The sequence below is a fragment of the Telopea speciosissima genome, chromosome 5 (assembly GCF_018873765.1).
Source record: "Telopea speciosissima isolate NSW1024214 ecotype Mountain lineage chromosome 5, Tspe_v1, whole genome shotgun sequence".
NCBI lineage: Eukaryota > Viridiplantae > Streptophyta > Magnoliopsida > Proteales > Proteaceae > Telopea > Telopea speciosissima.
In genome coordinates this window covers 46,307,440-46,330,214 of record NC_057920.1, presented here as the reverse complement: position 1 = coordinate 46,330,214, position 22,775 = coordinate 46,307,440, and the positions used below count along the sequence as shown (strand labels likewise).

General features: G+C 38.2%; 1 protein-coding gene across 3 annotated transcripts in view; it reads right to left on the bottom strand.

The window, feature by feature from the left end:
- Positions 1 to 4,174: 4,174 nt before the first annotated feature.
- The window catches only part of LOC122662627 (E3 ubiquitin-protein ligase MARCHF8), a 62,474-nt gene continuing 43,873 nt past the window's right edge, over positions 4,175 to 22,775 (bottom strand). For 2 of the 3 annotated variants that reach the window (XM_043858317.1, XM_043858315.1), the window contains exons 7-9: positions 21,013 to 21,125; positions 14,256 to 14,381; positions 4,175 to 4,601 (exon numbers count right to left, since the gene is read on the bottom strand). In XM_043858317.1, coding sequence (XP_043714252.1) covers positions 14,289 to 14,381; positions 21,013 to 21,125 — 206 coding nt within the window. In that variant the 3' untranslated portion in view covers positions 4,175 to 4,601; positions 14,256 to 14,288. Of the gene's footprint in view, positions 4,602 to 7,457; positions 7,589 to 14,255; positions 14,382 to 21,012; positions 21,126 to 22,775 lie in introns of those variants that run through there. The other variant, XM_043858316.1, reaches the window with a different exon arrangement.

Here is a 22,775-nt window from a genome sequence, read left to right as displayed (position 1 = left end):
AGAAGTTCCACTTAGCATATTGGACAGATCAATTTCTAGTTAGCGTCTCTGGATGATTTAAGGAGGGATGCAAGAGAGAAGTGGAACTTGGAGAAGAGGGTGGTGATGGCTCTTTTGGGAAAAGGTTTTGTCATTTTCCAATTCTTGGTAGAAATTGATATGGCTGCAGGGTGGAACAGAAGCCCATCGAGGTTTGGTGGGAAGGTTATTAGGCTTCAACAGTGGAAGCCTAATTTTAACTTCAATAAGAAATAGGTTTCAACAAGACTCGTTTGGGTGATTGTTTCCCTAAATTTTCTTCGGTCTGGAGACCGTTGCTAATCAAGGAAATTTTACTTTAATTTGTCTTAGGTGATGGCGGATTCTCCTCCTGCTTTGGTAATCCAAGGACTTCTCGACCAACGAGAACAAAGAGAAAGTAAAAAAGACAAAAAGCCAAATGGAAATGATGACTGAAAAGAATTTGTTCTGGATCACTCGAATGGAGCGGCTCATAGTACAATATAGGATGTTCTTAAAAGCAAACAACTTAAGACTACACCGGTCACACCTTACTTCCCACGACCAAGGTAGTGTGACTAGGATGCACGTATACGCACCCCATCATACCCAGGATCATAGAAGTAGTAGATAGTCCTCCCAATCCCTAACCCAACACATCTAACATTAAGCAGAGGAAATAAAATATATATGAGTAAATCAGAGTGCGGAAGCTAATTATGATATTATATACATAACCATGTGTTTCTTATCCATATAAACAACCAAAATGTCTCAAGCAGACGTAATTGTAAATATGCCAAAGTTATTACATCCAAGGTATAAACCAAATGTAAGTTGGGGCCAAGTCCACCGAATACATTTTAGCCTAACCATCATGCATCTAACATGTAATAAGTCGCATGCATGCATATATGTATAGGGGCCGAGATCATTATAACGGTATTCTCGTCGACCACACCATCCTCCCGTCTCCCCTAACATAGACATATGCATACAAGAGTACGATAACTACAGTACCGGAATTCCTGTCGGCCACAATGTAATCCCATTTCCAACTTAACCTAATGCAATATGCAAATCTAATAATCTCATAGCAATCACGGGCCTAGCATGGCAGCATTACCTTTGGCTCTCGGATTCCATTCCACATGCATGATTCCTTACTATCAATGATGCCATCAAACAATACGCAAACAACCAACTAAAATCTTCCATATGCCTTGAACAAGAATTTAAAATAAAGTACAGCAATGATATACAGAGATTGTATGAAGCCTATTTAAACTAATAACCTAGATATACATGCTAAGACATTTAACCGAACACAATGCAAGCATGTAACATTCGAAACTAAAATAGACATAAATACTCCATAAATTAAATCAATATCTAACCCACTTACTATCTTCTTAGCTTTGGAGACTTAATCCCATACTTCACTTCCCAAATGTACCTGCAAGGCCTCACCGGAAGTTGGATCAAATCCTAGATAATAATTGTATAGGAACACATTAATTTGCAACATCCCAATGAAATAACCCAAGGAACATGCCCAAGAAGTACCAAAATCGATCAATGGTTTGATCCCCAAGGAGTGGAGGTAACCAAGGGCACAAGAGGTTTCACATAGGTGTAGCTATGCACCATAAATTGGGGGGGTGGGAGGGGAGGGGACTGATGCTCATCTGCCTCCCAGAACCATACTACTACCCTGGCCAGCCTTGTATTTTCATCTTGGCTTGGTTGCAAGCCTTCCCAAGCTCCATGGTAGCTCAAATAATGATCCCCACATCTTCTATTGGGTCTAATTACCTTAGGGATCTAAACCAAATAATGGGAAAGGGTTTAGATGATGGTTCTAAGGCTTAGAAGCCCAAATTGAATTAAAAATCATAATTGGTTTATAGATGAGGCATAGCTATAACTAAAGGATGAAGAATGGAGTCTAAAACTTCAATCAGAATACTAAATAGATCAGCTATAGAAGTAATATATCAAGGTTTTTCCCAATCAAATCCCCAATTGAAAACCCCAAATCAAGAGGTAACAATGGAAGAATTGAATGGATTAGGAAGGATTTAGCAAAACCTACAACCCAAATTTCGCATGTTCTTGTGGGAATTATTGAATGGTGAGATTACTACTAGAGGAAATATGAATCGATTTCTTATTGTTGAAGATACATGGATGTGTTGCTCCATGGAAAAAGAAGTCGATTGGCATTTATTTTATCTAGTCTTTTTGTTTTTGTTTTTGAAAGGATCTGGGCAACAAGTATGTTACGATTAAGATCTGAGTATCTCCATACTCTTTCTCTATATGATCTTATGAATAATCTCTTGAGATCCAATTCATCTCCCATTAAGGATAAGTGTTTCTTCATTTCAGCATTCTTTATTATTGTTATTTCTTATGGAATGCCAGGAACCAATTTGTTATTTCCCATTCTCAATCTAACCCTTATGAGTAATATCAACTGTTGGATAACTGATTTGATATCTTTTATTCCATGAAGAGGTATCATGTTCAGCTTCCCCTTTATCATTAACAGCTTATCTTGAGCTTACTCAACCTGCGACTGCTACTATCGTTTGTGCTAAGAGTTTTGTTCAGGAGACCAATGAAGCAAGCTGGGCTTCAGTTATCATATTTAATAAAAAAAATTACTGCTGCTTCTATAGATTTTGGCGGGAGTGCTAAGGAAGCAAAAGCAAGGGGATTGCAAAAAACAAGATCATTGGGAGACACATACGTCAACAACTGGATTGATCGCCAAGAGTTAATAATGTGGGTGGAGCAAAGTAAATCTCAGTCATTCATCCAAAAAAATAAAAAAGTAATTTTCAGTGGCCTTGAGAGATTTTCAGAGTTTCAAGGCATTAAATAGAAGTGGGGTGTTATGACTTTTCTAACTCCTTGTGAGAGGGGACACGATCGTGCATGCTTGCACAGCCATGTATGAAATCTTTGACCTTAAAACTATTATTAAATGTTTTTATAAGGTCTGTAATATTAAGAACAGAAACTGTATTGGAGTAGACCAGAAGTTAGTTGTGCATGCTAGGATTTCTAAAATAAAGAATGATGTAACTGATAATCTTAACACTTTCCTTTTAAAAAAATTTTAGGGAAAGAGAACATCCAGTCGTGCAGCACATGCCACCCCTGCTCCCAGACACGGGGACGTGAAATGACTACCATACCCCTAGTCATTTCCATCTTTCCAAGGGTGTAGCGGTCATTATGCGCATGCCTATATCTAGGCACAGGGGCAGTGTGCGCTGCCCAACCAGGTGGCATTCTTTCTCCCTTTTTTTTTTTTTTTTTTCTTTTCTTACCCCCCAAAAAACCTAATGGTTAAGAGCTTCTCAACAAGAAGCATCGAAAGGATTTATTTAAGACACATTGCTACTTTTATCACCAAATCAGTGTTTTCCAGACAATGTTGGAAAGCTCAATTTGAGAGGATCACACAACTGGGCATTAGATGTAAACTTTCTAATCTTGTGCATTATAATTGAGATTCAATGTACTAACAGTCGCATTACCATGATTCATTCCTTAAAGCGAGTCAACTCAGTCAATCTTCATGAGATTTGAAAATTCTTTTTTAACCCCTACATTAAACAACTATAATGTAGGGGTTAAAAGTTATCACTTCACCAATTTTGGTGACAAGAAGATGAATAGGGGAAAACAATAGATGTTCTTTATTAAATTTGTCCTGCTAAACAACAATGGTTTGTGTTGAGTATGTCTATTGCCATCCAATCTTTGCTACTAAAACTCTTCTTTCACATTACCCATGTTTTTGATCCACCTATCTCAAAGTCGACAGGAAAAATACTACTCTTCCCCAACCATTGCAGCGAAACTTCAGGAGCTATTATAAAAGCTTTCTATGCAGTCCCCTTGTATTTCCGTTATCTTGGATTTACACAACCATCTAAGATATTACTGTTCTCCCTGAGCTAAAACAAACGTCGAAGTCTTAACTGGCTTGCAAGTATCATCTCCTACATTGCGAACACATGCTCTACATTATGTACAGTGGTAAGCGTTCAGTTGCAAACATAAAGCTTGTTGGTACAGTAGGAATTTCCAAACCATGCATTGCACACAGCCGAAAATTTGGTTTACATGACATGAATTACTCACCTTTAAAAACATGATCAGAAAATGACTTTGGATAGCTTATCACCTGAGAAGTTGGTTTACAAGCCTTTCCTGTCAAACAACTGAACTAGCAATGTTAAATTGCTAGCATACCTTAAATCAATACACAACTGTATTTACAAAATTATGAGAAATAATTATAATGCTACAAAGGGGTATTCATCTGCACCAAATGCATACCTAAAAGCCTAAACATTTGAAAGGGGGTCGAGGCAATCGATAAATACCCACAGAAATACATTATATTGAATTACAGATTTGAAAGATTACATGTGGGTGGAAAGGAAGCTCCTGATGCATCCCCGCAGATACGTTTTCCGGCTTTGAATGGGCAACTTTACAACCTTTGCTCCAAGTTGCGGAGTTTGGATGAGGTGGTACAAATAAATTTTTTTTTTTTTTAAAATGTATCTGGAATAACCCTGAAAATTGCAATAAATAGAAATTTTAGCTTTCAATGACAACTTTATATGATCATCCCGGAAGGGGGGGAAAAGGACATTTATGAAGATAAATTAAACAAAACAAAACAAAATAATTGAGAAACAAAAAGGACAAAATTAAAGTGTCATGCATTTATCAGTTCTTTTCATCATTTGCCCCCCCCCCCAACACCCATTAAAAAATACACACAGACCTATACGGAATACTGGAACTATTTCATCAGTTTATAGAAGGAAATTTCAAATACAATTATCAGCCTCACTGCATCATTCCTACCTAATGAACAGTGGATTCTTTATGGACTAATAAACTGAAAATCAACTCAAAAATATAAAATAAATTCTTCTACAGGATTGATTATGGTCATCTGAGCAACCAAGATCATCCCTAGGCTCATGGGGCAGGACGCATGACATCAATATCACCAGAAGGTCTAGAACTAACCAAATACTTTACTCTCCAACCCAACTTAAAAAAGCTTTATACCAAGTTCACAAATATGCGGGCAGAGCTACAAAGACCCTGTTTCATGATTCTGCTCCCGATCTAGAAAGCTTTATCCCAAGTTCACAAATATGCGGGCAGAGCTACAAAGACCCTGTTTCATGATTCTGCTCCCGATCTAGAAAGCTTTATCCCAAGTTCACAAATATGCGGGCAGAGCTAAAAAAAACCCTGTTTCATGATTCTGCTCCCGATCTAGAGCCATTTCTGAGACATTACTTCTTCCCCAGTGGAAGAAAAATTTAACCCTACGCCACTTTTATCCTCGAGGTCTGGAGAAAGGCCTATATAAAATTGCTAGCTAAACAAAGAGGCTATCTGAACAGGAAAAGAACAAAAAAAACCAAATATGAACAGTGGCCCCTTGCTATCAATTTTTTCAAAAGAATAAGAGAGCATTGGGGAGAAACATCTCCCACATAAAAGGTGAGATTCAACGGAAGGAGTTTAAACCGTAATATCTGATGAGCACATTTATGTGTGAAATCTTAGGGCATAAAGCATATATTTTACCACATTGGACAGAGTTACTTTGGTGCTTTCTTGTGCTTTTCAGGTTTTGGGCTATTTTGGGCTATTTTGAACTATCGGGAGCTGCATGTCGCAAGTTACCATTTTTCTTTCCATGACTACAAAGAGGATTAAATTTGGAGCAAGATGGACGTGACGAAACGCAAGTACGCATTTGTTTAGGCCTCCATGCAGTTGATTATTCTTTTCAGCCCAAGAAAGGATAATGGATCAAAAAGGAATTGTAGTGCAAGCCCATAGTCATTCTACCACTGCCCAAAGACATTTTTGACATTATAGAAGATATTTCTAAGCAATGGTGGAGATCTACTGCAAGTACAGGACCATTACGGCAATTTCTCATTTTTGAAGAGAGAGGACTGATATCCACATGGAGGGATCCACACTGCCACTAGATTCCATTATTTTTAAGGCCCATTACTGTCCACGATTTTTATTGGGCTGCACCCAGTGCTCCACGATTTTACTTGAGGACATGATGGGCATTGTATTATTTGATTGAGTGGAAATCCTAGTCATCACCCTTTCTCTCTCTCTCCTTCAACTTTCCAAGGGCACTTTTGGAATTCTACTTGGGATAGATTTATTTTGAAAGATATTCTCTCACCTATGGAAAGTTGAAAAATCAAAGATGCCTTGATCTCATTGCTTGGAGAAGATATCTACAAAGAAAAGGAAGCACAAGTTAGAATTAGAAAGTTACTTTTTAATAAATAGAAGGTTTATGTATCTAGGATTCTTTTCTCTCCATCTTTTTATTTTTTTCTTTTTTCTTGGGATTCAAGGCAATGTAAAGGAGGAAGGAGAAGAGAATATTCTCTTTTCTTAGGGAATATTTCTCCAACCACTTCCCTCTTCTCTCTTCTCCCTTCCCCCTATAAATACCCCTTGCCCTTTGGGTTGTAAGAAGTTAGTTTTTTTAGTTCAGTTTTTAGTTAGTTTCTAGTTCAATTTTAATTCAATTTTTAGTGTAGTTTTTAGTTCAATTAAATAGTGAAATTTCTTCTTCTCTTCTTCTAGTTTTTGACTTTCTAAGTTCTAGTTTGATTTTATGATTTCAATTTCATGGTTGTGATGCTTTTGATTCATGCTTTAATTTTATGTCTTCAATATGGTTGTAATAATTCTAGTTTAGTTTCAAGCTTTCTAGTCTAAGTTTCTAAGTTGATGACAAGACTTGGAGATTTAGAAGAGGAAGCAATTTCAGTCCAGTTCAAGCACATCCAAGTTTTCATTCTCTAAACCCTTAATCTCATTCTCCCTCTCCTCTATCTCTCTCTATCTTCTTCTTCTTCTCCCTCTATTTCTTTTATTTTTTTTTATATGGTTGTGGTTTGTGGATGCACTTTTAATCCCTTATTCCTTTTTATGTGGTTATTATGTGTGGCTGCATTTTTATTCTTTTCAATTTGCGTTCGTTTAATAGTTAGATGCTAATGTATTAGGACGCCAATTTAATCCCTTAATTTTGATAGATGCCTATGAGTTAGGTTGCATTAATTTTCATTAGTTTAATTTAACACTTTAATTTGGTTCACTTTGTATTACTTTTAAGTTAGTTAAATAGAGTGGCGTATATCTCCTCGTGTTCGACCCATAGCTACGATTGACCCGTACGCTTGCGGTATTATTTTAACTCAAACAATATCATCCCAAAAGGACAAAAGAAAGAATAACCTAATCCGATGAATCCAATGAAAGTCCTCGTCATTGAGAAAAAAGTACTTATCAAGTTAGTTTTAAATCTAAATGGGTGGTTTTCCTGAGATTCATGATGGGATGTTTTCAAGGAAAGCTAGGGAGGGGCATCAAGGTTAGGATTGGTGAGATGGGAACATGGTTACTAAAACTGGACAGGACTGAACTGACGATCAAAATGGAATAAACGGGAAGCAACCCCATCTGGACATTGGTCCGTACAATGTATAAACCGCAAGCAAACCATCCAGCTTTCAGATAACCAGCAGATTTGGTTCGGCAGTTCCTATAGTTAAAAATAAAGTAGTGTTCAGATGCATGTAAGGACACATAAAACTGCAACCAACTAATTACAGGAGCACAAACCACTATACCACTTAACATTGTTGCCATTCAACCTTTCCCCAATTTTCCTTTATTCAACTTCTTTTATTATCCTTTTCAAATTTTAATTATCTTTTTCTCAGACTGTGGTTTGACCAATTAAAACTGAATCAGGCCTCTTCAGTTCAATTTATAGTCTGGTTTGGGAAAAAACAGTGCGTCGGACGTCATGAGCAGGAAATTTCACTGTGTAGTTGCCTTAATGGGAGATCCATGGATTTTTTAACCATTACTCTGATTTATAGATAAATGGGTTTTAGTCCAAATATCCAAAGATACATCTCTGCCTACACTTCTGTGCATAGACTAGGAAGTGGGTAGGTGCCCTTATGTTCTCTTTCGGGTCCATGTTGGAGGCATTTTGAGTTCTTCAAAGGGGAAGTCAAAGATTTGTTCTAAGGAACTTCTTGATGCCTCGTCTTTCTTCATCTACTCAACAAAAAGGATATACGTTCATCGCAAATATGGTCTTATGCCAACTCTCTGGCTACTTGGAATGTTCAATATATAAAAATTCACGAAAACAATTCATGGTAGGAGCATCTCGGTATGGTGAGAGGGTCAATATGGCATCAACTTAGAACATTAACTTCTAAAGCAATGCCTTGTTCGTTTTCCCAGTTCATGGTAGGAGCATCTCGATATGGCAAGAGGGTTAATATGGTATCACCTTAGAGCATTACCTTTCTAAATTACAGCCTTATTTGTTTTCCATGATAGAGTTTTGATCATAGTTGATGATATGGCAAATGAAGGTGAATTGCCAGAATCCAAAAGTCCTTCAAAGTGGTGTCTGCATCATCAGGATTGGGTCCATCCCACCAGTGAATCTCTGATCATCCTCAGTAACAGTATCCCCAGTGCCATACGGCTAGTGATAATGGTTGGCACTCGTTCAGTCAACAAAAGCATCCAAGAATCACTGCGGTCTGAAATAACCCAATGCCTCAGGTAGGTCAATCTCCCTGGAGATGAGACAGATCCTCCAGGATTATAACTGAATTTGGATTATAACTGAATTTGTGGGCTTAAACTTCTCTTCTTTCTTATTTTTTTTCCCCATTTTTGGAGGGGTAGAAGGGAGGAGGTTAGTGATGGGACAGCATTGATCCAACCCTCAATCCCATGTCGCCTTCACGATCTAGGAGCATGTGAGCAAGGCCCAAATAAACTTTAAGAAACAAGCCCCAAAGGAAGGGGGGTTTAGTGATGTGATAGTGTTGGTCCAATAAAAAAATGCAGTCCGCGGCTGGAGAGTCCTTTTTAGTCTGTTTTTGTTCATATTCTTTTCTGTTTTGAGTCTTATTTAAATATATAAAGGCTGGAAGCCTAACAGATGAAGAGGAAGCTTTTGGCTCAGCTGGCCTGTGGATTTCAGACTTGCACTTGTGGATTCAGGAGCGATCCTTCCTGTGGATTCGGCAGCAAACCCTGTCGGATTCTAGGTGGATCAGGTTGATTCCTGATCAATTTATCTCCCCTTATCTCGATTCAATTTTCCCCATTTAACTACCAGGTCAGATCTGGATTTTAATTCAACCTGCGAATGTAAATTCTCAACTTTTCGTTAGTTCTGTTTGGTCTGCTGTTACTTCATTCGATTGGTATGTTTCTGTTCTTAACAATCTTAGTAATTCCTAGTTGAATTTCTCAGTTATCCTTCTAAATTCAGTTCTGCTTCAGAAATCCCACTGCAATCATGGTTCTCTTAGATCTTAATTTTCTGAACTCTGATTTCTGTTTCTATTTTGGGATTTCTCATATCAATTGACTGATGATTATTGCTCAAATCTTCAATTGATTTCTCTTTCTGAAATAAGGATCATTCTCTGTTTGAAACCATAACATTGATATTGATTTCAGGTTTCCTACTGGAACTATACTTCTTCCAATTCTCAGTTTTCTGGTCTAAATTTCTATCTGATTTCAGAATACTGTTATGGTTTCTGTCCTTTGTTTAATCTAAAAGTCAGTTCGTTAGTTGGTTCTGTTTTGAATCCCATCAATCCTGCTTCGATTTCCCTGCAATTCTGTCTGGGTTTTGGAATCCTAATTAGAGTGAAATCCTTCTATAACCTTAAATCTGACCATTAGATTGACTTCAAACTTTGCTGAAATCTTCTCTAGGATGCTCAGACCTGTTGGAACTAGAAGGTTCCATTTATATATTGAGAGTTTTGGATATGAAACCCATTATGTGATGTGTGTTTTGGGTAGACGTGCTAAATGTGCTAAGAGATAAAATTTACCCAAGCTGCTGAAGAGGTACAGTTGAAGATAGAACACAGCATGTTGATTGGAAGAAGAACTATTGAAGACGGTTTACCGTCCACCCTTCAAGTCAAGACATTAGGATTTGATTATAATTGGAATATCTTTGTAATCCTAATGTAGATGATCAACAAGATGTGAAAAGCCCAGAAATCACATAAAAATAGACATAAATGGAAAAACCAAGAAGGTGGCTTGACTTAGAAGCAAGTCTTAAGTCTGTTGTCCACGATCTTCCGTGAACAGGGCATGTTGATAGGAAGAAGAACTATTGAAGACGGTTTTCCGTCCTCCCTTCAAGTCAAGACATTAGGATTTGATTATAATTGGAATACCTGTAATCCTAATACAGATGATCAACAAGAAATGAAAAGCCCAGAAATCACATAAAAATGGACTTACATGGAAAAACCAAGAAGGTGAATTGACTTACAAGAAAGTCTTAAGTCCGTTATCCATGGTCTTCCGTGAATAGGGATAGACGACCGAACTTGATTTTGGTAAATCTCAAGAATTCTAAGTCTGAACTCACAGACAACTGAGCTTTTAATGTTAAGTGTCCACAAGCGACCACTACGATTTTCCGTGTGATCTTCTGTGAATGTCTGAGAGTTTGTGAGATTAAGTCATCTCAGACAGACAATGTCGCTTCCTACATTACGTGAGCTATAGTATGCTCTGTCAGGTGCCCTTTAATCCCTGAAAAGTGGATGTTGAAAGGACTCTAATGAAACTGAACGCTGGGACATCTAGAATGTCATCGACTGTAGCTTGCATGTGTTATGCATCTCGCTATATGCTTCCTTGGGACCCTTCCAGTCTTCCATGACCATCTTTCATGCATGTTGAGAGTGACCATCTCAAGTCCCTACAGCTGCAGTCTTCCGTGACGGTTGGGAAGTCTTCCATGCAACAGTATTTAATGTTGCATGGTCAAGAAGTTGGAAAGTAATTGACTATTTATTTATGACCACTTGGACTATAACCACTGGAGTGGAATTCTTAAACATCTTCACTGATGTTGAGGAACTCTATTAGCTAGTTTTTCTTGAAAATCATAAGTTGAATATTGAAGACCAAAAGGATTAAATGCTTCTAACCATTTTTTATGTTTTAGTGGTTCTCCAGCAGCTAGTTTCTCTTGGAAATGAAAGTGCATTCAAATGTTCAAGGGAAAAGCTAAACCTGACCCTAACGGCTAGTTCAACAGCTAGTTTGTTTGCCTATAAAAGGATGGAGTCACTTGATGTCATGTATCAATCAAAAACATGACACAACAAGAACAAAGAGCATAATTCGATCATCTTCTTGAGAAAAGCTACCGTGCTTCATCGATAACATCATTTTGAGAGATTGTTATTGTGAGATTGTGCTCAAGTGTTACATCATCTTGAGAAGGGCTAGAACTGACCAACAACGTGTTCAAGTTGTATAGAAAGCATCTTGTATTGATCAAAAAGTATGCTTAAAAGGTTACAGTTATCAGGCTTGAAAGAAGAAGCCAATTTGTATTGTAAAAATAAGTCTGTGTGGCTGAAGAGAAATCCTTGGTCTGTATGACCTGGGTAGAAAATCCTTTGAGCCTATGTGGCTTGGGTACTCACCCCGTGGTTGAGTGTGTAAGGGCTTGATTCTTGCCTAGGAAAAGAATCAGATAATGGAGAAATCCTTCGTCCATGATCAAGATTGTGGACGTAGGACAGGTTGGTCCAAACCACTCTAAATTGCATGTGTCTTCTATTTGTCTCTTAATCTCTCTTTTTTCCCTTTCACTTGTAAATTGTTGAGGTTCTGTTTTAAGTGAAAGAAAAAGTCATCACCCAATTCACCCCCCCCCCCCCCGCTCTTGGGTGGAGCCATTCAATCCTACCAAGACCATTCGTCCAGAATTTCTTGCCTATCTGTGCTGTTCTGATTGTATTTTATGGAATTTCCTTTTACTGGTTTGGGTTCTTTATTCCTGTGATTCTGGCTAAACTTTAGGTTACTTATTCCCAAGTCCCTAGGAGCCTAGAAACCCCATCAATTTGGTATCAGAGCTATGGCCTACAGTGATTCAAGGAACCCTACTGAATCCAGCCTTCAAGATATGCTTAATCAATTGGCTGCAGCAGTCAGATGAACTCGCTGTCATAAAACAGCAGAGGGGTGAGTCTTTGCATTCCCCCAGACCTGAAAACCCTGATCTGCACATAGTTGAGGGATTGCCATCTTATTCCACACCAAATAACCATTCTAAATTTTACGGACGGCAGCATACAAACCCCCTACACTACAGGGTTCTCTTGAAGATACCCCGCACATACAGGTTGAAACTGGTTTTCCAAACCAGAGAAGCCAACAGGTCACAGAAAATCAAGCCTAAACTCGAAGAATACAACGGGAAACTCAATCCCCATGTATTCCATGATTGTCTTACTTCTTTGGATGATTACTTTGATCCGTATGACTAGTTAGAACCCATGAAATTAAAGCTTGCACAAGCCTTGTTGATTGGACCAGCCAAGGAGTCACAGCGGTTGAATGAAGAGAGGCTTTTGAATTCGTGGTACAGAACCTACTACCTGGGAGAAAATGAAAGAAGAATGAAAGGCCAAGTATCATCCCCCTACGCGTCGCGCCCAGCATGATCAGCTCAATACCCTATAGCAAGACACACTTCCAGTTGCGGACTACATGGAGCAGTTCAACACATTGGTTTCACACACAAGAATCAATGAGGATGACCTCTATTTTGCGATTTAAGTCAGGACTGAATCCTGAGATCAGAAAGGAAATCAACGTCTATGACTTTAATGATTTGCAAGACTGTTTCCATAAGGCTCTACAGGCGGAGGAAAATCTAAAGTTTCCCTCCAGGATGGTTGGTCCTCGAGCTGGGGACTACGGAAAGATACCAACAGCTGATACTATCACAAGAAGATCTCTGGACGTCACCAAGGACAAACAGCTATGGACAGCCGCAACAATGTTCAGTGCTACTACTGTTGCAAGATGGGACATACTGCCAACTTCTGCCCCAAGAAGAAGGTTACTGCAGCTGTAATGACAGTTGAGACAGATGACAAATGTGAGGAATATGAACCTTTGCCATCGAGCAAAGGAGAAGAGCTCCAGAGGATGAAGAGGAATCATGTGGAGTACACGTGTTAACTCAAGTTCCATTGGCTGAAACCAAAAACCATAACTATGAAGAATTGAAAGAAGACAAGGTTGAGTCCACAGTAAAAGAAGAGGTTATGGTTGAGGAAGAGTTCAACAGCACTCCACATGAAGTTGTGACTAAAAAAAGGGCGTACCCAGTGCATGGGACTCCCGCCACAGCAAGGTCTGGGGAGGGTCATAATGTACTCCACATGAAGTTGTGACTACTCCAGACAATATTCTTGATGTTGAAGTCCTTGAATTTGTGATTCAACCATGTGTCTTTGAAGAGAGAACGGCCAAGCTCGAGGAATTTATTCCTAACATCCCTACATCACCAGAACTTTGTTTTGGGGACTGGTCAAGGATGCAACTCACATGCTGTTACCCCCTCGTCACTGAAAAAATTGTGGTTGAGTTTTTCCAAGCCGAGGAGAATTTATGTAGTATCCAGCTGTTGGAAGAAAGAAGAGCAAATGACCTTGCGGTTTTAGTTTGGGTAAGTTTGGTTCAGTTCTCAACCAAACCTGGCTTGCGGTCCAGATCATTCACCCAAAAATTTTCAAATCATGGGGGTTCTTTCTAGAGTTTATTTTTTTATTAATTATTATTAAAATGTAGTAGTTTAGCTGGATTCAGGGAATTAAGTATTGGTACATATTGGGCCAATATGCCAAATACGTATCAGCATCGGAAAGCACAGATACAACCAATAAAGATATTTGGGTTTCTTCTGCATTTGGCTTGTGGAGATTTGTGGTTTAAGATATTTTAGGCAGATCAATTGTGTTTGTATTTCATTTCACTTTTTCTCTCCATCTTTAACAAAAAAAAATTCTCCTGTTGATGATCCCCACAAAAAAAAATGTTTTGCATAATATCTCCCTTCTTTCAGTAGCAAAGATAGAGATGTTTCCTCGACATAAATAGATGACAGAAGAGTATAAGAAAGGAAAAGGAAACCAAGTGGTTATTTAAGATGGCATGTTTTCCAGTATAAAAGAAAAGAGAAGGATAGAATATTAATATTCATAACAATAATAATAACAACAACAATTATTATTATTAATAAGAAAATGAAGAAGAATCAATGTGCTTACAAGATAACTCAATGGAAGGAAAAGTTTTCCCACTCAGTAGAGGCCCAACATTCTTAGCTCTGTTATGTGGGAAGGATCAAGCTCAGGGTGATTCTTATTACCTTCTCGATCTTCCACGACATACTCCTGATGTTACACCAAAAATCAGATTGACAGAAACATATGTCCAATAAAATCAGCCATTTAATGAAACCTAAAATCCTCATATTACTGATATCCAGATTTGGATGATATCTAGATTTGGAAAGGCCACAGATGGAAAAGGAAATTATAGGAAACTTTATAATCAATAATAATGAGTTCAATATTCATTTCAATGAAATATTAATTTTTATTCAACAGTCAAGTATCCCTCAACTGCTCAATTCATCCACAGTATTTTGCAGCTTGGGAATACATGGGATGCAGAAGTATCTCAAGGTTCAAATAGCAGTGTTTCGTCTTTCAAAAGTACATAGTATAATCAAGGTAAGTCATGTATGCATTGGATTGGATTAAATTAATAAAATAGTTACTTGAGAGACTGCTATAAACTGGCGGGATGGGGAGCCAGCCAATGGGGAGGAGAAGAAAGAGGAGAGCTAGGGAGACGGTTCGTCAGTAGGGTGCAGAGAGGAGAATAAAGAGTGTCAGGAGGAGAGCTAAGGAGAGATTAATAATAACAATAACAATAACAATAATAATAATAATAATAATAATAATAATAATAATAATAATAATAATAATAATAATAATAATGATAATAATGATAATCATTATATTATTAGACTTTGGATCATCTCAGTTATTTCCATCACTTTTCTTTTGAGTTGATTCTTTAAGGGGCATTACCCAGTTGCTGGCTGAGAGGGATGAGTTTGGAGATGGTACTAATCTTCGGCTTTTCTTGGACAAAGTGAATGCTCTCAACATTCGAACCTGGACATTTTCCCTGGCAGTACAAATTTTTACCATTACTCCAAGCAATGGCCCTTTTTTATTAGATTCTTCGAAGGTCAAAATCTAAAATACATATTTTGATGATGTTTGAAAAAGCTTTTTCAATTACCTTTCCAACAAGAGCAGTGTTTTGCAAATACAACCAGATTTTATTAAAGTTATAGCTAATTTCACTGAAGAAGTGTCAAGCCAAATCATTCACATTTGTCCTCAGGCAGGCAGGACAAAAAAGTATTTACCTTTATAATATTCCGGAATGTATCACAGCCCTATTTATTCAGCTTTTTTCTTTCAAAAAAAACAGAGAATTCGGCATCACTCCAGGGCCTGGTGAATAAATTAGCATGCGGAAGAGGGAAAAGGGAGGGGGGTTATGAGTCCTCTCCCGTTTCTGTTCCCGGACCACCCACCCCTTCGATCCCCTTCACCGCCAAGTGAGGTCCCTCTGAATTGAATTTTCTATTAGTGAATTTTAATTTTAGAAGAAGTTTTACTCACTCTTATTTTTAAGTTAATCCTTTTTTGTTCACTTTTGGTAAAGAGATCAAGCAAACATTGGAGTAGCACATGAAAAGCGCTCGTTTTTTGGGAATCAAAGGTTTTAGCTGTTCCCTACTCATAATAGAAGTAAATAGTGGGTGCTTGAGGAAGATCATACCAATGAATGAAAGAATGCATTTGACAGAAATTGGATATTTTGCTAGATGTACCTATGAGATAGTATAGTAAATGTAATGTGGATAATCACTTAAGTTTCTGTTATGTTAGTAGAGGGGCAGTATTGTAAGTTGTAATCTCCTTTTCCTAATGTTAATGAATCCTCTCCTCTAATCTCTCTTGACTACAACTTCTCCTGTAACATATTATCAAACTTAGTATCAGAACTTTAGGTTTGAGAATCGACCACGGACCTTGAAACTTAGTCTCTCTAGCTTTGAAACCCAACAATAATAGAGGGTTCCAGAGCAGGGAACATGTTGTACAAATCATAGTGATGACTCAATACTCTCCACAGAAGCCGCTGGTGGTGAAGATGGGAGCAGTCAACACACCACCAATGGAAAACTCAACCTTGACTACTGTTCTGTGAACAGTACTGCGAGATCTGAAACAGCCTTTGTTCTCCCTCATCAGGGAATTGTTGCAGTAGGGACCAAACCCATCGGAGTCGCCCAAGGGTCTCCTATTCAAGCCTTCAAACCTTGGTTGCAAAGGAGGAAAGCCCATGGTCTGCAACTTTTTTTTTTCTGCCACTGCTACAGTACCACCAGTTCTGGAAATCTCTTCTTGTTTCTCATTCATCGGGAGCTGTATTGGAGTAGGAATTATGTTCCTTGGAGTCACACTGGAGTCTATTGTCAAAGCCCCATGCTCTCAGCTGGTGATATCTAATCTTTTTTTCTGCAACTCAAATGACTATGGACTGTTCTGCCAGTAAACTGGTATTTAATCGGCTGCCTTGTTGATAAAAGCACTTTATCTTGCTGAAACATGTTATCTTGGTCAGTGTGTGATCCCACTATCTGGACATGCCTTCATGATTGAAAGATCTGCATGAATGTGTTCTGTTCTTTAACTGATATTAAGAATTCTGTTGTTGGAAAGAAGATTTGGTAGAGTGTGGACTCCCCACCTGGTTAGGGTATCCAACAAGCTTCTTGTGAGGGTTTATGAACCTTGTCTGAGGTTAGTGGACCAAGTGGTGTTACTCCCAGCCCCGTCATTTTGGAGAACATCAAGGCTGGGATATCTATAATCAAATTGGATAATACAAACCAGAAACGGGAGTCATTTAACCAAGTCTTTAAACTGTTGTATTACCTTCTTTCCTCCTCAATGTCTGTTTCAGGATTTGGTGATGAAGAGGATTATTGGCAGTGGACGTGAGGAGAACGGGCACCACCTTCTTGATCACAAACCATCTGTTTTGAAAGGAGCACAATCATTTGTTTGTGGGCATAGTGCCAGTAGTTCTATTGATACTATTGGGACATTCCTTCTATTCTATTATGAAAAAACAATTGCCCCACCTATTTTCTTCTGTATCTAGTTCTCATATATTTTACTGTGAACCATGTTTATTTGCCAAATATTGTCGATCTTTTATCCTTCTCTTGGTCATCGGTCTACTACTCATTTCCACATTGTACACACTGATGTTTGGGGACCTTTTCCCACCACCTCCTTGTTTGGCTATCGCTATTTGTCTTTTTTGATGATGATTACTCTCGTACCACTCGGGTATTCCTGTTGAACCAAAAAGTGATGTCTATGAGACTTTAAAAAATTTTTACCATATGGTGTGCACCCAATTTGACACTAAGGTCAAGATTGTCCGATCCGATAGGGGGTGAGTACATGTATGGGGGACTCCAAACCTTTTCCACTGAAAATGGTATTATTCATCAGCTTGCATGTGTTGATACCCCCCCCCAACAGAATGGAGTGGTTGAGGAAAAAAAATCGCCATTGTTGTTAGAAATGACAAGAAGTTCGTTGTTTTGCATGCATGTCCCTAAAATTTTTGTCAGATACTCTTCTTGCTGCCACCACCTTGACTAATCCTACGCCTTCCTCTATTCTTGGCTTTAAATCCCCTTTGAAAACACCTTCCTCTTTTTCTCTCCCTCCCAAAGTGTTTGGATGTGAGTGTTATGCTCATAATAACAAATCTATACGTATTAAGCTTGATTCAAAGGCTCTCAAATGTGTCTTTCTTGGCTACTCTCCTACCACAAAAAGCTACAAATGTTATCATCCCTCTTCACGGAAGAGGCTCGTCTCCAGTGATGTTACCTTCTATGAGTCCTTTCCTTTTCTCTCCCTCCAAACTACCTCTTCAGACGGAGAGTGGGTGTAACAGTGAAGAGGTAGTTGATCATCACCCATTGTCTATTCCTTCATTTCATTCCATCCCTACATTTCTCTGTGATGTTGGGAGACCCAAGGAGGTGGATGTTGATGTGCCCTCGTCAAAACCAGGGGAACTGGTATAGAAGGGGAAGCTAGTTCTGGGAGGTGGGAAGCAGGAGGTACAAGTATACAAAAGTAGAGAAAACAAGACCTGCCAACAGTCCTCTCCAGATCCAAATCCACTTCCTTCTGAGTTAGATCTCCCCACTGATGTTCGGAAAGGAAAAAGAGATTGTGCTAACCTTATAGCCAAGTTTGTTTATTATAATGTAATCTCTCCTGCAAGTCTTGCTTCTTTGGGTGTCCTTCCCTCAATTCCTATTCCGAAGAATGTTAGTGAGGCCATTACTAGTCCCGAGTGAAAGGAATCTATGTGTGAGGAGATGAGGGCTCTTGAGAAGAATTGTACCTAGGATCTTGTTGATCTTCCAAAAGGAAGAGTGTCAATAGGTTGTAGATGGATCCACTCAGATGGCACCATTGAAAGATATAAGGCTAGGTTGGTAGCCAAGGGATATAGTCGAGTATATGGAATTCACTATCAAGAAGCATTTGCTCCAATGGCTAAGCACAACTCAATAAGAGCTCTATTATCAATAGCTACCAATCAGGATAGGTTATTGTATCAGTTGGATGTGAAGAATGAATTTCTCCATGGGAACTTGGTGGAGGAAGTGTTAATGCAAGTTCCCCAGGCCTCAAGTGTCCAACAGCTGAAGGTAAACTATGTCGCCTTAAAATAGCCCTCTACGGTCTTAAACAGTCTCTGAAGGCCTGATTTGAGCGGTTCAGACTAGCTATTCTGAAGAATGGATACACCCAGAGTCAGGTTGATCATACAATGTTCATCCGTCAAGGTGGTGGTAATATTACAACCTTATGTGTCTATGTGGATGATATTGTAGTAATTGGGAGTGACCAAGAGGAAATAAAGAGGCTCAAATCCTACATAGCTCAGCAATTTGAGATTAAAGACATTGGTCCCTTGAAATACTACTTGGGAATTGAAGTGTCAATGTCAAAAAAAAGCATTAACATCTATCAGAGGAAGTTTGTGTTGAACCTTCTGCATGAGACTGGAATGATGGGTTGTAAACCCGCTGACTCACCTATTGATCAGAATCATAAACTACGTGGTGACGGTGGACATCCTGTAGTAGATGCAAGGAAGCATCAGAGATTGGTAGGGAAGTTGATCTACCTCTCGCTTAAACATCCGGATATTGCTTATGTTGTTGGGGTAGTAAGTCAATTCATGCATGTGCCTGAGAGTGGACATTTAAACATAGTGTGTTGTATTCTTAGGTACTTGAAGTCCAGTCCAGGAGAAGGACTATTGTTCTCTAGACATGACCATATGAAAATTAAGGGGTACATCTTGTAGTTGATGCAAGGAAGTATGAGAGATTGGTAAGGAAATTGATCTACCTCTACCTTAAACGTTCGGATATTGCTTATGTTGTTGGGGTAGTAAGTCAGTTCATGCATGTGCCTAAGAGTGGGCATTTAAACACAGTGTATCGTATTCTCAGGTACTTGAAGTCCAGTCTAGGAGAAGGACTATTGTTCTCTAGACATGACCATATGAAAATTAAGGGGTACACTATTGCTGATTGGGCAAGCTCTATTATACTACTCCATTGTAGATGAGAACCTGGAAACCTTGAGAAGTAAGAAGTAATTTGTGGTGGCTAGATCAAGTGCAGAGGCAGAATTTAGAGCCATGGCACATGGAGTCGGTGAACTCCTACGGTTGAAGAAACTAGTCCAAGAGATGGGGTTTGAGGCAGAAGGCCCCATGCGGTTGTATTGTGACAAAACAAGTTGAGGTTGATCATCACTTCATCAAGGAAAAGATTGACTCCGATTGCATTTGCACTCCCTTTGTGAAGACGGGGAATCAGCTAGCCAAAGGAATCAACTCATTGCAATTCTATACCCTCTAAAGCAAGCTGGACATGTATGAAATTTATTCTCCAGCTTGAGGGGGAGTGTTGGATGTACATATTGTGAGGGTAGTATAGTAAATGTAATTAGGATAATCACTTGTGTGTATGTTATATTAGTAGAGGAGCAGTCCTGTAATTTACTTTTCCTAATGTCAATGAATAAATATAGAAGAGAGGAATCGATCCTCTCTAATCTCTCTTGACTGCAACTGTCCTTTATTTCCACCACTGCTGTAACATATTATCAAACTTATCTTCCTACCACCCCTTATTGTTGAGCCTACATGCTCTGAGTTTCAAATTTCACTTGATCCTGGCATCATTTAAGATATTTAATTGAATTTCACATTTAAAAGACCACATCAAAACAACAAACTCACACCATCCTTTGTTTCTGTATCATTATTTCAATTTGTTTTTTTATAACAATCTTTTTATATATTTACCATGTGACCTACTGCTCAACACTAGTCATTGGAGGACATGATTAATTGATTATCCCTAATTTGTGAGTCTATACTCAAAAGCAATGAAGATAGCATAGATTGAGCTTGTTAGCCACAAAAATAGGATCTGTAACTGTGCTACCTCATAATACTCAAATCTTTAGTTGCAAGACACCTCTCATCAATGTGTAGCTCCATTTTCTAAGTTTTCATACTCAGTTATCAATACTATGATACCACCATATTTTGAAGTTGATCAATTAAATAATTTTACTTAACAGAAAGCAAATTATTTTTACTTTACATCACTCAGATTCATTGGCATGAGGTTGTCTTCTCTAGCTCTTAATTTCATTCATTACTTCATTAACTCAAGTTCAGAAAAAGCATTTGAAGAGTAGAGTCACTGAGAGAGAAAGAGAAGAAAAAGGAGTGGAGAGGGCCGTCCAGAAAAATCTTCATTACAAATAGGAATGCCTCTAATTTTTTTCCATGAGATAGAAGTACTACCTTTGTTAGTTCTTGTTTTGCCAGAACATGGTAGTGCCGTTCGTTGATCCTCTGCCCGCAGATTATGGCTATGAAGAACCCATAGAGCAATCCCACCAAAACAATAGCTGAGACTGAACAATTTGAGGGGAAGAGGGAGAGAGGGGGGAGAGGGGAGATTAGATTCCCAATCCTTCGTTTTTCTTTTTGGGAGATGAGACTAGACTTTCAAATAATTTAATAATATTAGCAATCACAGAAATAAATCATTGAAATTACACTGTATTTTAAATCAAACTGTATGACAGCTCAAGAAAATTCTTCCTATGCTTCCAGTTAATTGAAGGGTATTATTATAAATTTGTAGCATCAAATATTTACTAATGCAAACAAGCAACATCTGCTTGTTTTTATCACAGAACCTTTTTGAAACTGTAAGACAACAAAAGCATAGGCAATTAAGATTAAGAAACAAAAATCATGCTCATATTTTACCAATCACCACACAATAAAACTGATCTGTCAAGTATATAATACAAACTAATGTCTCCAATCAGGAGATCAAGCATGTTAAATACCACAAAAGTTGGACAAGGACAGGGAGCAAGCCATGAAATTTGTACTATGGTCAACTTAATAAACAATTTGTTCTCAATGTATCACAAGAAAACAATTTGTTCTAGGGTTGGTATTCGGTCGTGGAGAGATACCAATCAAATAGCTGATGAAATTTCAGCCCAATTGTTCTGAATAGAACCTGACACAGGTTTATTGGGTTAGTCTGAAATTTTATATGCAATCACTTCTTTAAGATCATATGCTCAAATCCGAAAATCACAGACTGAGAAGAGTCATGGTTCGTTTTTATTTTACTTCTGAAAAATCCTAAAACCTGACACTATTTTTTTTTTGGTGAAAACTGCTGTGTTTTCTGTTTGGAGATGCTGTACAGCTCTGCTGATTGTTCTCATCGACTTAGAGTTAATAACAAGGTTCTAAATCCCGGTTTCGACCAGCCAGGAAACCGAGATTTCCCAGGTTTCAGTCAAAACCTGGTATTTTTTTGCCAAAACTCGACATGTCATGGGCTGGTCAAAACTGGTCGAAACTACCAAAATGGTCGAAACTGGGCTGGTTGAAATTGGTCGAAACTGGTCGAAATTATCAAAATTTCCGAAATATTGTCGAAACCTGATCGATACAGTATTACATATGTGTTTTGTCTAGGAAACTTGGGGAACCGAGATATCTCGGTCGAAACTTCAAGTTTCAACCAAGATCTTGAACCATTGTTAATAATACTCAAGTGTATTTTCTCATACTGATGTTTCAGTGCAGTTGAAAACCTTTTAGTTCACAAGGCAGGTCTTTGCTTGCTGGTCTGTACTGATTTTACAAGCTTAATTATTTAGAGTCATGGAATTATTTGTATTTTAAATTGATAGGTATTGTGGACCAATCCCAAGGTAGTCATGTTACAAAGGCAAACATAGGCACTGGCCAGGCACCTAGACAACTAAAGCATGCATATACCAAGGGGAGGTTTTAAATGTAAATATATTTCTTTCCTTTAAGATGCAATTTTGAGGGTTAGTTTATATGTAAAATGAAAATTTAATTACTTTTATTTCTGAATATGAGGGGTAATGTATAAAATAAAAATAAATAAATAAATTATATATATATATATATTCTTCAAAGATGTAATTCAACAATTGAAACCTATTTGGTCATAGTTGTTACCTAGGCGATGAAGCATTTTTTCAGGGGCTAGGCGTCGGAAC